This window comes from Bufo bufo, chromosome 11, assembly GCF_905171765.1.
Source record: "Bufo bufo chromosome 11, aBufBuf1.1, whole genome shotgun sequence".
In the NCBI taxonomy this organism is placed as follows: Eukaryota; Metazoa; Chordata; class Amphibia; order Anura; family Bufonidae; genus Bufo; species Bufo bufo.
The window spans coordinates 82616307-82634138 of record NC_053399.1 but is presented as its reverse complement, the minus strand read 5'-3'; the positions used below and the strand labels follow the sequence as shown (position 1 = coordinate 82634138).

General features: G+C 42.3%; 1 protein-coding gene across 13 annotated transcripts in view; it reads left to right on the top strand.

Annotated features, from left to right (window-relative positions):
* GPHN (gephyrin) overlaps positions 1-17832 on the top strand; it is a 268675-nt gene that overhangs the window by 107018 nt on the left and 143825 nt on the right. For all 13 annotated transcript variants that reach the window (XM_040411337.1, XM_040411335.1, XM_040411331.1 and 10 more), the window contains exons 3-4: positions 283-340; positions 1984-2076. In XM_040411337.1, the coding sequence (XP_040267271.1) occupies positions 283-340; positions 1984-2076 (151 nt within the window). The remainder of the gene's footprint in view (positions 1-282; positions 341-1983; positions 2077-17832) is intronic.

The window sequence follows — 17832 nt, the reverse complement described above, 5'->3', positions numbered from 1 at the left end:
GCTGCAGATTTCACCCTCTGTATTCCGTGGCATGAAATCCGTGGCAGACATCCTCCGCTTGAAATGACATGATGTGAATTTAAAATCTGTAATTCAATTACGTGCGTGGGGGCGAGTTTTTAGAAAATCCGTCTACGTTGCTGCCAATGTGCACGTACATATGACACGACGTGGAAACCTCTTACGGTAGAACTTTCTTTTTGTGTTGTGCGATTGTATAAAACATGTTTTACTACGTTACCTGACTGTGAATGTAATAAGATTTATGTTTCCAATTTGTAGATTGGGCGGGACTATATCAGCGTATAAGATTGTGCCAGACGAAGTAGAAGATATTAAGGTAGTATATTCTATTATAAATCCTCATAAGGAGCATGAGCTGATGAATGTTTGTCATAAAGTAGCTGTATCCACGCTTAACTCATCCGTATTCATTTCTTCAACCGCGTAGTAATACGAGACGTCCTGGTTTCCCGGTACGTTGTAAAGGTCAGCAGCTTGCAGTATCGTCCTATACGGTCGCTCGACCCGAAAGGGCAACTTCAGAATTTAAAAAACGAAAACGCAAATAAAAATGTCCAGTGAAAGTACTAAAAGCAGTGATTTGAGGTTCAGACCCCTGTAATATTCAGAGCAGCCCTCCCTTTGATTGTCATAGCAATGATCCCCAGTAATTAAAGCATGACCCACGCACGCCAGTAGCATGACTCACTTTTAGTCAGAGCAATCGCCACTTCTCCCAGGCTGGTGCTTTAAAGAGCATCTGTCAGCAGTTTTGTACCTATGACACTGGCTGACCTGTTACATGTGCACTTGGCAGCTGACGGCGTCTGTGTTGGCCCCATGTTCATATGTGCCCGCATTGCTGAGAAAAATGATGTTCTAATATATGCAAATGAGCCTCTAGGAGCAACGGGGGCGTTCCTGTTACACCTAGAGGCTCAGCTCTCTCTGCAACTTCCGCACCCTCCGTGAGTGTGTCCGCATACTGTATGGGGCAGGAATGTCCGCATTTCCGGAGCGCGCGCCCGATCTTCCGGTCCGCGGCTCCGAAAAAAAATAGAACATGTCCTATTCTTGTCTGCAATTGCGGACAAGAATAGGACATGTTCTATGGGGGGTGCCGGCCGGGTGTATTGCGGATCCGCAATACACTACGGACGTGTGAATGGACCCTAATTGACAGGACCAGGCAAGTGCGATGAGGTTTTCCCTGCCTGGCCCTGTTGATCAAAGTGCAGAGGGTGCGGCAGTTGCAGAGAGAGCTGAGCCTCTAGGAGTAACGGCAACGCCCCCGTTGCTCCTAGAGGCTTATTTGCATATATTAAACCATCATATTTCTCTGTAATACGGGCACATATGAACATGGGACCAACACAGATGCCGTCAGCTGCCAAGTGCACATGTAACAGGTCAGCCAGTTTCATAGGCCCTTTAAAGAGGACCTGCCACCACTCCGGACATGTCTGTTTTAGTTTCTACTTATATTCTTTACTTAATAACAATTCCGGAGCGTCTTTTCATCTAACTTTATTTTGTGCCTTTCCTACTAGCTGTTTATGGGTTAATTGCCAGCATTTTTCATTAAAGGTCCAGCTGGGTGTTACCCTGCACAGTTTGACATTATCCAGTCAATGCTGCCAGTGTCAGCAGTTGGCGGGGAGGGGTTCCCTGCACAGTCTAACACCCATCTGCACCTTCATTGCTAACTGCATGTACGTCATGTATAAATTCTATCAGGAATAATAGAGGAATGGCGCAGTTCGCACTTACCGTGGCAGGAATGTTGCTCCTGGGAATGGATTGGGGGGGGTGTATTCATTTTTTAGCAATTTCTCGTTTGCATCTATTTCCGTTATCATTGCCTTTCATGCTGACCTATGTGTACTCATTATGACTGAAACATACCTGAAAATGCCCAGTTTACATCACTTTCATCTTTTCCAATAAGATGACCCTCCTGACGTTGATGTCTTTTGCCAGGAATCATTAATAGACTGGTGCGATGAGAAAGAACTTAACCTGATCCTAACAACAGGAGGAACTGGGTTTGCTCCAAGAGATGTTACTCCAGAGGTGAGATATTCATTACGTGGGTTTTATGTGGTATGAATAGTCTGTAATCCGTAGTTACATGAAATATGTTTGGCTCTTTTTGTTAGAAAAGTTGATTTTGGGGTATCCTGTGGTCGGGACAGCCCATAATTAGCGGTTATGAAAATAAGTAACTGCATTCGTTTTCATTTACATGCCTTAAGCAAGAAACATGGATTCCGTTTTAAGGCACAGGAGAGGCTGCAGACTGTGCTGTGCGCAGCAGCATGCATGTCGCAGGCTGTGGCAATAACCTTATAGAAAACAGGAATCAGACTGAAGAAGATTTGGTAACAACAGTGCTATGCATATTTACCATGGTCGCTCAGCACATTCTTGAATTGATGCTATACAGCAACCCAGACCCCCATTACAATGATATTTTATTACTCAGCAACTTGCAAGAAACAGCAATGGCATCTGCCAGCATGATTACATGGGAAACTAGGGCCTCCTTAGGAGGATATCCAGTGAAAACCATTGAGGTAATGTGAATCGTTCAAAGGGTATTCTATTTCGATATTATCCCCTATCCAGTGGGTAGAGTGATGGAGGTCTGACCACTGGGACCCTTTTCAGGCATGAGAATGGTGGTCCTGGTTCCTATTTTTGAATTGAGGGCAGTTGATTTAAACTCCATAGATAGCTTGCACTGGGAATATGGGACCCCTATTCTCACGATCGGTGAGGGCCCCAGTGGTCAGACCCCCAGAATCAAACAGTTATCCTCTACCCTCAAAATTTACTTTTCAGTTTAGCTCCAGCCAAGAATTGGTCTGTCTTCTGGATCTTGACACCCTCATAGCCTCCATGGAGCATGGTTATTATCTGCCCTGTCCTCTGTATAAGTAATAATAATTTGTGAGATATTATAGGTTTCAGCAGAAGGAGGTCTTATGTATACAGAGGATGGGCACTACTATATACAGCTGCTGAGACTCTCATGATCTGGAGAATGACTCCTACATCGTGGACGCCAGTTCAAGTACCATGTTGGGGGGTGCTGACCTATATCAGAGTGATTATTGACCTTTCACCTTTGTTACGTGTTAGTCCGTCACCTCAAAGTCTCATGATCTGGAGAATGACTCCTACATCGTGGACGCCATGTTGAGGGTGCTGACCTACAGTACAGACCAAAAGTTTGGACACACCTTCTCATTCAAAGAGTTTTCTTTATTTCCATGACTATGAAAATTGTAGATTCACACTGAAGGCATCAAAACTATGAATTAACACATGTGGAATTATATACATAACAAACAAGTGTGAAACAACTGAAAATATGTCATATTCTAGGTTCTTCAAAGTAGCCACATTTTGCTTTGATTACTGCTTTGCACACTCTTGGCATTCTCTTGATGAGCTTCAAGAGGTAGTCCCCTGAAATGGTCTTCACTTCACAGGTGTGCCCTGTCAGGTTTAATAAGTGGGATTTCTTGCCTTATAAATGGGGTTGGGACCATCAGTTGCGTTGAGGAGAAGTCAGGTGGATACACAGCTGATAGTCCTACTGAATAGACTGTTAGAATTTGTATTATGGCAAGAAAAAAGCAGCTGAGTACAGAAAAACGAGCGGCCATCATTACTTTAAGAAATGAAGGTCAGTCAGTCAGCCGAAAAATTGGGAAAACTTTGAAAGTAAGGGCTATTTGACCATGAAGGAGAGTGATGGGGTGCTGCGCCAGATGACCTGGCCTCCACAGTCACCGGACCTGAACCCAATCGAGATGGTTTGGGGTGAGCTGGACCGCGATGGTTTGGGGTGAGCTGGACCGCAGAGTGAAGGCAAAAGGGCCAACAAGTGCTAAGCATCTCTGGGAACTCCTTCAAGACTGTTGGAAGACCATTTCAGGGGACTACCTCTTGAAGCTCATCAAGAGAATGCCAAGAGTGTGCAAAGCAGTAATCAAAGCAAAAGGTGGCTACTTTGAAGAACCTAGAATATGACATATTTTCAGTTGTTTCACACTTGTTATGTATATAATTCCACATGTGTTAATTCATAGTTTTGATGCCTTCATAGTCATGAAAATAAAGAAAACTCTTTGAATGAGAAGGTGTGTCCAAACTTTTGGTCTGTACTGTATATCAGAGTGATTATTGACCTTCCACCTTTGTTACGTGTTAGTCCGTCACCTCAAAGTCTCATGATCTGGAGAATGACTACTGCATCGTGGACGACAGATCAAGTACCACGTTGGGGGTCTCGACCTTTAGCAGAGCGATTATTGACCTTTCACCTTTGTCATGTGTTAGTCCGCTCCCTCTGCCCCCCACTTCTTGCTAAATAGTGGACACAGTGTCGCACGTGACTGCAGGATCCAACTACCCAAGGAGTGTTCCTAGTCTGTAACCATGGAAATACATTGCTCCACCTAGGTGCTGCATACACAAAACGGTAGGATCCGTTTTTTACGATTTGCAGAGTTGCTTTTATTTCTCATTTTAGTTGGGTAAAAATGGTGAACATACCCTTTAAGTGTTCAAACATCTACTCCTAGCTTTCGCTCCTCGCATCATCTCGGAATTCGCCTTCCTCGCCACTTGCTCATCCTTATCACTAGAGTTGAAAGGAGCTTGTGTTATTTCGAGATTGCAAACAACAAGTCAGTGAATGTGTGACTTCAGTGTGGGCTGACAGATTGCACAAGAGTTTGGCTTTTAACAGAATCCACATATGGCCGTGCCGCGCGATGGTTTGTAGTAAAGGCTATCATGCCATATGACTGTTTAATTACTGTTGTCCCTGTTTAGCATCACAAACTCAGTGTAGCATCTCCTGTACCTCGCCACGTACGACAAGCTGGCGCGCCAGGGACTGAAATTCGCATCTCTGCTTTCTAAATGTCACACACTGACGGTTTTCTACCCCCGAAGAGATATGACGATCAAAACACAGATCCCATCAAAGTGCGAAGGGATAGAAAGAAATTCCAGATAAGGGGAAAGGTGACACTTTGGATCCGCAGCGTCCAAATGCTATTAAATATGAGCACGCGGGATACCAGGCGCGGCACGCTTTCAGTAGCCAAAGTGGATTTAACCCTCTTGGTACCAGAGTTCAGTTTTTCTACCGTTCTGTGTTATTTTTATCATCATCTCTGCACAAAATTGCTAATTTCATCTTCAGTGTGTGATGTGGATGTGGCAGCCAGACACGTGTTACTTTTTAGTATATTGCACTTTGAGGGCTTATTATGTGAAGAATGTAATATCCGCATCTATCAATCGATGTTGAGAGATTTTATTATATTTGGCGCATGGGACACCTTTAAGCCACACCCCTTTCCCGTGACGACACACCCCTTTGTACAACGAGGCGTAAAATGGTTAGAAAAGTGCATTTTTGAACCCCTATAATGACACCCCAATGCCCGGGCCCCTCATTCTGGATCCCTGCACCGCCGGCACTGCATCTTCCAGTTGCCCTGATCAAAACATCTGGCAACAGGGGGGGAACAGCCAATAGCAGGCCACGATGGGGGTGAGCCTCCCTAGCATCGCCTGCTATTGGGGCACGGGCATGGGGGGGTACTTAGACTTGGAAACACAATTTTTTTTCTTAGAAAATAAGTTAATAACATTCGAAACCCAGTTTTTCTGCAATAAAGCTCCAAATCCCCTGCATAGATATGAATGGCATTGTGAAAATTCTGTCCACCTTAAGCCACCACTAGTGGGAGCTTACTGTATTTGAACTCGGTGATATATTTGTCTTCATAAAAGTGGTTTTCCGGGATTTGCATATTGATAGGTTATTAATATGAGATGGATAGGAGTCTGACTCCCGGGACCTCCGCCGATCCGCTGTACGAAGATGTTGCGGTGCCCCATGAGCACTTAGGCCTCTTCCTAGGCTATGTGACATCACGTTCATCGGTCACGTGGCCTAGGCGCAGCTCAGTCCTAATCAAGCGAATGGGGCTAAGCTGCAATACCAAGCACAGCCGCTATACAGGGTCCAGCGCTGTGCTGCTGCTTCCTCAGACAGCTGATTGGTGGGGGTGCTGGGAGTCGGACACCCGCTGATCTTATATCCTGAGGATAGGTCATCAATATGTAAATCCTGGAGAACCCCTTTAAAAGGTTGTGATCTGCTGGTATTGGCCTACAAACCACCAGGAGTACCTGACAGTTTGGCTCCTCCTATACCTGGAGGTGTTCTTATTTCCTCCGCTCAAAAATAGGAGGAATGAATGGATTACGGCCACTCATGCACGGTGCACCTTCCTTCACTTTGCGGGCTCCTTTCTAAAGACCGGGACCAGCATCTATCAGACATTGGGGGCATATCCTAGCGATGTGTCCCCCATGTCTGAGGTGAGACAACCCCTTTAATGGCATGTGACTGCTGCAGGACTAGCGGAGATCTTTCTTTTTCTCTGGGACATCAGTCAAGACAGGAGGATCAGGATTTGTATGTAGCAAGCATGCCTTCTTTTCTCAACATGTCCACCATCTTGACTCCAAACTGCTCATTTGCATATACCACCTGCAATTCAGGCAGGTTTTGGGCAAAATAAGGCATCTGCTGAGGCAATTAAGGACACCACCAAGTGCTGATCGATCAGGTACTCCTGGTGGTTTGGGGACAATATCCAGCTGGACCCTGACCCCCGCCAATCAGCTGTATAAGACCGCTCATGAGCTGTAGAAGAGGAAATCAGGCGTGAAGTGAAGCTGTGCTGATACATGAGAGCTAATGAAGGCAGCAGCATCCTGGATACACAGACCTCACATCCAGCATGTATCAGTGGAAGGGAGACATCCTCTTGAAAAAAGATTAAATATATGAGCAGGTTACAAATGGAATATCAGGGAGTTTGAAAACGAATGACTGAAGATTGGTATGCAAATTAGCTCTATTTCCAAAAGAAAGCTGCACCTCTAGCTCCACCTGTTGGAAGGTGGCACAGCTTTTTTTCTTTTGGAAAGGGTGCTAATTTGCATTTATATATACATAATCGTTATTTTATGTCAAAGGTATTCAAAGCCTTGAAAAAGGGACCTGTCCCCTCTCCAGACATGTCCGTTTTAGTGACTACTTGCATTCCCCATGTGCTCTTTTATTCCTACTAGAAGTTTAAGTGAATTGTGATCAGTCTGCAGTTAAGGTCCAGGTGAGTGTTACTATTTGAGAGCGTGTGTCCTCTCCTAAATGAGAGACTTCCATCTATAGACTACACTACTCACAAAAAGTTAGAGATATTTTGCTTTATGGTAAAATTTATGGAAAACGTAAAAAGTTCACGCTACAATGATATTATACCATGACAGTCCCTCGTCCAACGTAGATGCTCCCTGGCCCATGCAAGACGATGACTCCTGTGCCTGCTGATGTGGTCAGGTATCCTTGCAGGTCATCTAGCATGCAGACCACTCTGATGTAAATGGTTTTGAATGGTCTGACATGACACTTGGGTGCTTCTCACCTCCCTTAAATCTGCCTGGAGTTGTGTGGCATTCATTATTCGGTTCCGCAGGGCATTGTTCACAATGAAGCGGTCATCACTATGGGATGTGGCCAAAGTACGTCCACTTCTATGCCTTTTTATGACTCTTCCAGTCTCTCTGTATCTTTGTTCCATCCTGCTGATGACACTTTGTGACACTCTAAGTTCAGTGGCCACTTCCAACTGAGAACATCCTGCTTGAAGACTCGCAATGGCGAGGTACTGGTGATCAATTGTTAGGTGTTGTCTTGGTCTCATGATGTCAAAATGTAAACAGCATGATGAGGAGGACTCTTTAAATACCAATTCTAATTGAACCAGGAAATGTATAGGGGGATTCATGGATCAAACACCTGTTGTGAATTTTTGCTGTTAAGCCCCCAAGTTGTGCAAAAAGTACTGCAACATTAAACAGTTTGACATGTGCATTCAAAAGTTTAGAGAAGGTCACATTAGGTTCACCTTTTAAGCTTCTTTCACACGGGTGAGAATTCCGCGCGGGTGCAATGCGTGAGGTGAACGCATTGCACCCGCACTGAATCCGGACCCATTCAATTCAATGGGGCTGTGCATATGAGCGGTGATTTTCACGCATCACTTGTGCGTTGCATTAAAAATCACAGCATGTTCTATATTCTGCGTTTTTCACGCAACGCAGGCCCCATAGAAATGAATGGGGCTGCGTGAAAATCGTATATCATCCGTAAACAAGTGCAGATGCAATGCGATTTTCACGCATGGTGGTTGATAGGAGATGATGTTAGTAAATTGATTAAAGTCAATTTACTGTATTATTTTCCCTTATAACATGGTTATAAAGGAAAATAATAGCATTCTGAATACAGAATGCTTAGTAAAATGTTGCTTGAGGGGTTAAAAAATAAATAAAAAATTAACTTGCCTCATCCACTTGATCGCACAGCCGACATCGTCTTCTTTCTTCTTCTTTGAGGACATGCAAAAGGAGCTTTGATGATGTAATCCTTGATGAAGGACCTTCTATCTTCATTCAGCAGGACCTGCGCTGACATCATCAAAGGTCCTTTTGCAGGTCCTCAAAGAAGAAGAAAGAAGACGATGCCGGCTGCGTGATCAAGTGGATGAGGTGAGTTAATTTTTTTTATTTTTTTAACCCCTCAAGCAACATTTTACTAAGCATTCTGTATTAAGAATGCTATTATTTTCTCTTATAACCATGTTATAAGGGAAAATAATATCTACACAACACCGAACCCAAACCCGAACTTCAGTGAAGAAGAAGTTCGGGTCTGGGTACCACATTCAGTTTTTTTTATCAAAACGCATTGCACACGCTCCTTAAAAACGAAACAATGCAACGCAATCGAAATCAAAATTGTGTGGGTTTCCCCGCAATGAACCCGGGATGCCCGTCTGAAAGAGGCCTAAAGGTTAGGACGCATGTTAGGTTCATCTTGAAATTTCACCCACAAGCCAAATATCCCTAACTTTTTGTGAGTAGTGCAATAGGGTATTTGAAATCCAGCCAGCCTCTTTAACGCCCTGACATAAATGCATGTGAATACACACTGTAGACATCTGTTCTGTATTTTAGAAATGCAGCGATCGTTACCAGTGTCTACATAGCCCGAGATTACGTGAACATGGGTAAGGGTACATGTAAAAATAAGATATGGATGGCTAAGCCATCCGTGAGAGTCGCTTTCCAGCTTGAAATGTGCCAGATAGTTAATACAAATGTCTGCGCTGAGTCGTATAATTATACCTAATTACACATATATGTATAAACACTTGTAGGCAAGATGAATGACGTGATGCAAGTCACAGGCAATTAAACCTTTGCAAATGTTCGTGGGCTCTTTTTTTTGTTATCTTGTCTAAACATGAAGGAACTCTATAGTGACTACTGTTATTAGACATCAGCATCTGTTTTTATGTAAATTTGGGAGTTTGTGTGTGTAACTTAGACCTCGGCATATGCGCCATTACAGCTTCCGGCGCATGCGCCATACATATCTGTAGGCCGCCGTACACACAGGCTTCCAGGATTCAATACAAAATCCATTGTTAGCTTATATTGAGGGGGGGGGGGGGGGTCTGTAAGGGTTTATTGAGCTTTGTCATTTCAGTAGCAAGAATAATACTGCATGTTTCATTAGTGTTAGGCCTCATGCACACGACCGTATGTGTTTTGAGGTCTGCAAAAAAAAAAGCGTATGACGTCCCTATGGCATCCATTTTTTTGGCGGATCTGTTATTTTTGCGGACCCATTGTAATAATGCCTATCCTTGTCCGCAAACTAGAAAAAAATAGTACATGCTATAGTACTATTTTTTTTGCGGGGCTACGGAACGGACATAATGATGCGGACAGCACATGGTCGGCTGTCCGCATTTTTTGCGGACCCATTGAAATGAATGGGTCCTCATCCCATCAGCAAAAAAAAACGGAACGGACAAGGAAACAAAATACGGTCATGTGCATAAGGCCTTAGTGTTAAAAGTGATGTAAACCTTGACTCACCCCCTGGTGGAAAGGCACAGTGCAGATGTGAACATAGCCATACGCAGAATGGAGTCCAAATTCCCTGACGTGACTGCTTAGTAGAAAACTCACAGGGGGGAGATTTATCAAAACTTTTGCAATTGAAAGGCTGCAGCTTTCATTTCTTAAAGGGCATCTGTCAGCAGTTTTGCACCTTTGAAACGGGCTGACCTGTTACATGTGCACTTGGCAGCTGAAGGCATCTGTGTTGGTCCCATGTTCCTATGTGCCCGCATGGCTGAGAAAAATTAGGTTTTATTATATGCAAATGAGTCTGTAGGAGCGACGGGGGCGTTGCCATTGCACTTGGAAGAAGCTCAGCACTCTCTACAGATGACATGCCCTCTGCACTTTGATTGACAGGGCCAGATCTGATGATATTTTCATTGCTTGCCCGGTTGCCCCTGTCTATCAAAGTGCAGAGGGAGCGTCAGTTGCAGAACCTCTAGGTGTAACGTTAACTCCCCCGTTGCTCCTAGAGGCTCATTTGCATGTTTTATAACATCACTTTTCTCAGCAATGCGGGCACATATGAACATGGGACCAACACAGATGCCTTCAGCTGCCAAGTGCACATGTAACAGGTCAGCCAGTGTCATAGGTGCAAAACTGCTGACAGATGCCCTTTAAATAGTTATAACTTTGCCATCGCCATCAAATGGTAAAAGAAACAAAACAAACAAACTTAAACTCACCATTAGGGACCAAGCTGCGTTTAAGCTCTTTTATTTTTCTAAGCCATTCAATGGCCATGGCAAAGTATGTCTTTGTATTGGGATACCCCTTTAAATGACTTTAGAAGTGTCCGATTTGCAATCGTTTGGATGATATGGGAAATGCCTCCAGTTTTCCTTTACCCCAATTTTGATTAATCTCCCATCTCATATTCTACTTAAATGGACATTCCCGTTTCAGCAAATAAATGCCCATCATGTGACAGAAAATCTTTTTATCCAATGGAAATTTAATGAAGGCAAGCAACCTGCAAAGAATTGCTACAGAACGTATATTGAGAATTGTTTTAATTTTTCATTAAGCACTGAATAACATTTATTTGCCAAAGTCATAATATCCCTTTAAATTTCAGTATTTGGGGTTCACAGTTTCCAGATAAAAGGAGTCCGTCCTTTCCAAACATTTGTGACTGTGACATTGCATTGGACGGATGATTTTCTGGATATGTTTTTGTGAAATATTTTTTCATGTCTGTTATTCAGCATTAAAAGGTTGGCCCGCAAACCGCATGTACAGCGGTCCCTCAAGTTACAATATTAATTGGTTCCAGGACGACCATCGTACAGTACAGACCAAAAGTTTGGACACACCTTCTCATTCAAAGAGTTTTCTTTATTTTCATGACTATGAAGGCATCAAAACTATGAATTAACACATGTGAAATTATATACATAACAAACAAGTGTGAAACAACTGAAAATATGTCATATTCTAGGTTCTTCAAAGTAGCCACCTTTTGCTTTGATTACTGCTTTGCACACTCTTGGCATTCTCTTGATGAGCTTCAAGAGGTAGTCCCCTGAAATGGTCTTCCAACAGTCTTGAAGGAGTTCCCAGAGATGCTTAGCACTTGTTGGCCCTTTTGCCTTCACTCTGTGGTCCAGCTTACTCCAAACCATCTCGATTGGGTTCAGGTCCGGTGACTGTGGAGGCCAGGTCATCTGGCGCAGCACCCCATCACACTCCTTCATGGTCAAATAGCCCTTACTTTCAAAGTTTTCCCAATTTTTCGGCTGACTGACTGACCTTCATTTCTTAAAGTAATGATGGCCACTCGTTTTTCTTTACTTAGCTGCTTTTTTCTTGCCATAATACAAATTCTAACAGTCTATTCAGTAGGACTATCAGCTGTGTATCCACCTGACTTCTCCTCAACGCCACTGATGGTCCCAACCCCATTTATAAGGCAAGAAATCCCACTTATTAAACCTGACAGGGCACACCTGTGAAGTGAAAACCATTTCAGGGGACTACCTCTTGAAGCTCATCAAGAGAATGCCAAGAGTGTGCAAAGCAGTAATCAAAGCAAAAGGTGGCTACTTTGAAGAACCTAGAATATGACATATTTTCAGTTGTTTCACACTTGTTTGTTATGTATATAATTCCACATGTGTTAATTCATAGTTTTGATGCCTTCAGTGTGAATCTACAATTTTCCTAGTCATGAAAATAAAGAAAACTGTTTGAATGAGAAGGTGTGTCCAAACTTTTGGTCTGTACTGTATGTTGAAACCATTGTAAGTGAAGTAATTGGTTTAAAAGCCCCCAAATGTCATCCAAAATAAGAGAAAATGAAGATTTAAGAACAATAAGCCAATAACTAAAACAGATGAAACAAGTCCTTACAGATAACAGTCAGGAATAGCTGCTAATTAGTAACTAATACAACTATTTTTCCAGACAAGTGGCCTTGATTGGTTGGATCTGAGTCTGAGGCACTGTATGTTGAGTCTAGTTTCAACTTACGATAGGTCAGAAAAATATTGTATCCTGAGGCCATTGCATCTTGAGGAATCACTGTATTACTTGTACACCGGATAAGTGACAAATGAATGATGACTGAGGGTCTAATCTCTGGGACCCCCTCTGAGTGAGTGGCAGCGGTGGTGTGCATGTGCCATTAATGTTTTGTTAACTTCTGTGGGATTGATGTACTTGGCAATTCCATTGAAATGAATGAAGTGGTGGTCACCCATGTGCTCTAATTCACATAAGGGACTCAAATGATCGGTGGGGTTCCTAGTGGTTGGACTGCCAGCCATCATACATCGGTGATAATTGGTGTTCATGGGCCAACCCGTTTGTGCATGAAGAAATCTTTCACTCTTGTTCTACATAAGTTTAGTTGTGTTTAGGTATGAGAGTCTTGGATAGCTTTCTAGAAATTCAGACTATAGGGTTAAGGATTATCAATGAAGGAGACCACAGTGATGACCAGTGGTCAATAAAATTAGAAGACGCGTGGGAGTTTAATAGATTTAACGGGATCCTAACTGGATGTTGAATGCTATGTGACTCAGACAAGCTAAAGATGAACTGTAAAATGGACCGCTTGTGCATCAACAACTTGGTCAACACCAACATCAGCCAATCATCTGCCATTTCACGATCAAGCCCAGTACAATAATGACCTGTACCAAGATGGGAAATAAGAAGAGCAGAGGTACAACAAGACAGCAAGGATTTTGAAAGATGAATTGTTGGTGAATGACCAAAGCAAATACTTAAAAAAAACAGTGGCTGTCTACTATGGATACCAGTGGTAGGCACCTGGAAACCCTCTAGTCCTAAATGTGAGGCCTATTGCAACCTTCTTCAGTCTGATTCCTGTATAATACCTGACCGATGAGTGTGCACTGCTGTCCATATTCAAAAACTGAGCCTGGTGGCCTTGTGTCCCCAGCAGAGAGGGGACCTTACAGGTACTATCATGGTCATTAGTGAATAGGAGATATAAATTCAGTAGAGGACACTTGAGTTTCTGATCTCACGCAAGCTATAATGGAGGGGGCAGTAGAGAGATGGGTTCCCATGCACAGTCAACAGGAGACATAAGTTGACAAGAGTAACACTTATTAGGCCAACAGCTATGTCTCCTGCACCCTCCATACACAAACATGCTCAGCCATTGGAGAAGAGTCTGGAGGCCCCATAAAGATTACTTGGTCAACTGTTTCTGCTGAAATTGATGTTGGCCAACATTTATCTAATTAGTATGACCAGCTTAATATGTAGCCTTTGGATGGAGTCAATGAGCCACAAAATGTGGTAGGTTGACTACCGGTTGGGTGTACTCTTGGGATCCACAAGTACGGTTCATGATATATAGCACACCATAAATATCCCTCAACCTCTAGGAAATAAACATGAAATATAGCAGTCCTATAGTCTACAGACTAATGACGACATGTGCCATGGGTCAAGCAGAAGTGTACTGTATGCAAGCTGTATTATATGTAAACTGCCTGGTATTCTGTTTTGTTTTTTGCTTCATTACTAATATTTCCACCAGAACCATAAAATTGCATTTTTCTCTTTACTTTACCTGTGGTAAGTGCTGTAAATAATGACCAAGTGGATGAGCTATTTCAGCCTTGCAGATGTTCATGGTCCTCCACCAGAGACTTCATATATATCAAAATAATGTGGTCTCTGGATGTTTATTTTATTTCCGATGCGTTTGAGGACGCTCGTCCCAGCTCTGATTTATTGTTAATGGAGGTGCACTCTCTGGTTTGAAGAATTTCTGGAATTTTCATTATTGACATTTTTAAAGTGTCATTTTACTCAAGGGCAAAGTATTGATCAGAATGCATTATTTTTATTTTTTTTCCCATCCAAGTTTTAAATTGCATCGCTGCTCAGCTCAGCTGCTCCTGGTTTTACCCAAATAATGTAACAGAATGTGGTCGCTTTAGCATTGTTACTTAGTCCTTGGTTCTTCATACAAGTTTCTTCTTAAATTTGATGACATCATCATACCTGCTTGCATATGGTATTGTGCCAGTTTAACCCGGGTTTTACCCAAATAATGTAACAATATGTGACCACTTCAGCATTCTTACTTACTGTCTGGATCTCCATACAAGTTTCTTCTCAACTGTGTTGACATCATAACTATTGGTGATGACATCATCATACCTGCTCACGTATGGTATTGTGCCAGTTTAACTATTTTACTTACTGCCTGGTTCTCCATACAAATTTCTTCTTAAATATGCTGACATCATGAATATTGATGATGACATCATCATACCTGCTCACCTATGGTATTGTGCCAGTTTAACTGTTTTAACCCTGGTTTTACACAAACAATGTAACAAAATGAGACCACTTTAGCATTCTTACTTACTGTCTGGTTCTCCGTACAAGTTTCTTCTCAACTGTGTTGACATCATAACTATTGGTGATGACATCATCATACCTGCTCACGGTTGATTTTGTGCCAGTTTAACTAACTACTTTCGCTTTGGAAGTCCTGTTTTATTTTCTAAATGTTTGATTTTTAACCTTTTAACACTTGGACATCACTGATATCTGTTCCCCATGACTTGAAATTCATTAGTTGTCCTCGTTTTCTTCTGTGCTTGTCTATTTATTAACTCCTCCATTCTTTGCTTGACTTTTCATTTTGCACTACTACTTTAAATGTTGGCATCTATACTACGAATGTCACCTTAGATATGGAGGGTCTCTAGGCTCTTGCAAAAAAGTGGAACCTTGGATTGGAGGAGATACAGGAGTCTGTGACATCTCTAGCCAACATGAAAGTCCTGGGACTTGATGGCCTTCTGGCCATGTTCTAGGAGCAGATAGGTGAGGTCTTAGTTGTCCTCATTTTCATTAGTTGTCCTCATTTTCTTCTGTGCTTGCCTATTTATTAACTCCTCCATTCTTTGCTTGACTTTTCATTTTGCACTACTACTTTAAATGTTGGCATCTATACTACGAATGTCACCTTAGATATGGAGGGTCTCTAGGCTCTTGCAAAAAAGTGGAACCTTGGATTGGAGGAGATACAGGAGTCTGTGACATATCTAGCCAATATGAAAGTCCTGGGACTTAATGGCCTTCTGGCCATGATCTAGGAGCAGATAGGTGAGGTCTTTCTACTGTGTCTCTCAGAGGTTTTTATATCAGCAAGTGATGGTCAAGGTTTACCAGATTCTATGAGGGAGGCTGTGATAGCGTTTTTACCCAAACCCAATACAGACCCTGTGATACCTGACTCCATTATAGACCTATCTCTTTCTTACTGTTGATGTGAAGATTATGGTCAAAGTCTTGGATATGTGTTTTTCCAAAATGAAAACAATTAGCTACCCTGGCTTTATGCTGAATAAATTAACTACCATCAATATTATTGTATTATTATTGGGCCCAAGATTATTATTTTTGGCCCGAGGCGACTTAATTATTGTAGTATTGGACTATTTTGGGCCCAAGGTGACTTCAATGACAGGATCAACATACCCATTTGGCTAATATCATCATAGTCTGTATCGCTTCATTTTAGGCCTATTTCAGACAAGTGTGTCCAGCGTGGAAAATGAAAAATCTTTGCACTATGTTAGCCAGTAAATAGAAGATAAAATTAAAATAAATCAAAAAATAATAATAATAAATAAATAAATTGAGGAAACGCGCTACGTATAATGATTTCTAATGCTGTGTGTCTCTGCATTATCTGATACTGACAGCATTATGTCAATATAATTTAGTACTTGCAAGGTCCGGCAGTGACGCACAGGATTATAAATCAATATGATGCCATGTGATTCTGTGAAATGACGGGAAATCACGCTGCCACACAGAGAGTGTTTTCCACACTGGACACGCTCGTCTGAAAGAGGCCTTACTTTCTAAATGTGAAACTTCAGTGAAGTTTGATATAACCCGATGGCGATAAGTGGATCTAAGGAGGGAGCTGCTTTTTCCATGGCACAACCTGCCTCTCAAATAATGAAAGTGAACGGGGATGTGTTGTGACCTGCGAGATGCCATGAAGAGAAGGTTGCAAGACACCCGACTGACAGGTTGCGTCTGAGATATCATGATGTGTGTGGCAGTTAAAGAAGCCCCAGCCTTAAATGGATTAAGTATAAGTATTACTTAAGTTGATCCCCTTTAACTTCTTAAGGTGGAAGTCCAGGGTTTTAACATGGTCCCTGCTCAGAAGTTCAGAGGGTGTCCTAGCCGCCAGGCTTCTGCCCAGATGTGGCCACGGCACATGGACGGTGAAATCCCGGAAGCGCCGTGTTCCTGAGGCCCAAGCGAAGGAGCCGTTCGGTTGTTGTGGCAGCCTTGGGTCCCAAGGATAGGAACACAGCAAGTCTCCCATAGACTGCCATAGTTATTCATTGCAGTGTATGGGAGAAGCGATCAGATGATTGCATGTTCAAGTCCCCAAGGGGGAATTTAAAAAAGTGAATTCTATGCAAAATAAGATGGTGCCTTTGGAAAATACAACGGCAAGAAACAAGCCCTCCTATGTCTCTGTGAATGGAAAAGTAAAAACGTTATGGGGCTGGGAATACAGGGAGTGAAAAATGAAAACACACAAAAAAAAATTGAAAATAGCTTTGTTCTTAAGGGGTTAATGTTCCCTCCACAGGCAAGCTCTGGAGGACACTGATGGGTCTACGTGCTACTCTGCTCTTGTATGCCATTAGATGCTTCTTTCCCATTTACTGTATATTATGTTGCTGTTACCGTATCCTAATGTGACCTCGAGATGCTGTGTACAGTAATGATGTGCGTGCTTGAAAATAAAATGTATCATCACATTTATGGTTCTGCCTTCGAACTTTTCTCCTATTCCAAGCATAGTGACAGTTGTTCTCCTTTGATCCGTCTCAGACGTTCCCTTTTCATGGTACATCTGCTCATTTTACCGTTAATCCATTTTTAAACATGCTGATGAGGATAGATCTCTGTGTATAGTTCTGGTGGCGGTAGTATGTGATGTGCACGCAATGATGTATCTTCAATAATCCAGTTCTGCTGTGGATTTGTGCACAGTCTCTTTGGTGAGTGACATACATAGTATTTATCTATTTTTTTTTTATTATTATTATTTTTATTTTTTTTGTAAATTAAAAACATATTCCAAAAATATCTTTTTAGAAAATGAGAATCAGACATTTTATATCCCATGACAATGTCTTTCTTACTAAAGATAAAACCAGCCCTGTATCTCACATGTAGCAATGAATGGAGAGATCTCGGGTACCAATTGCTGTA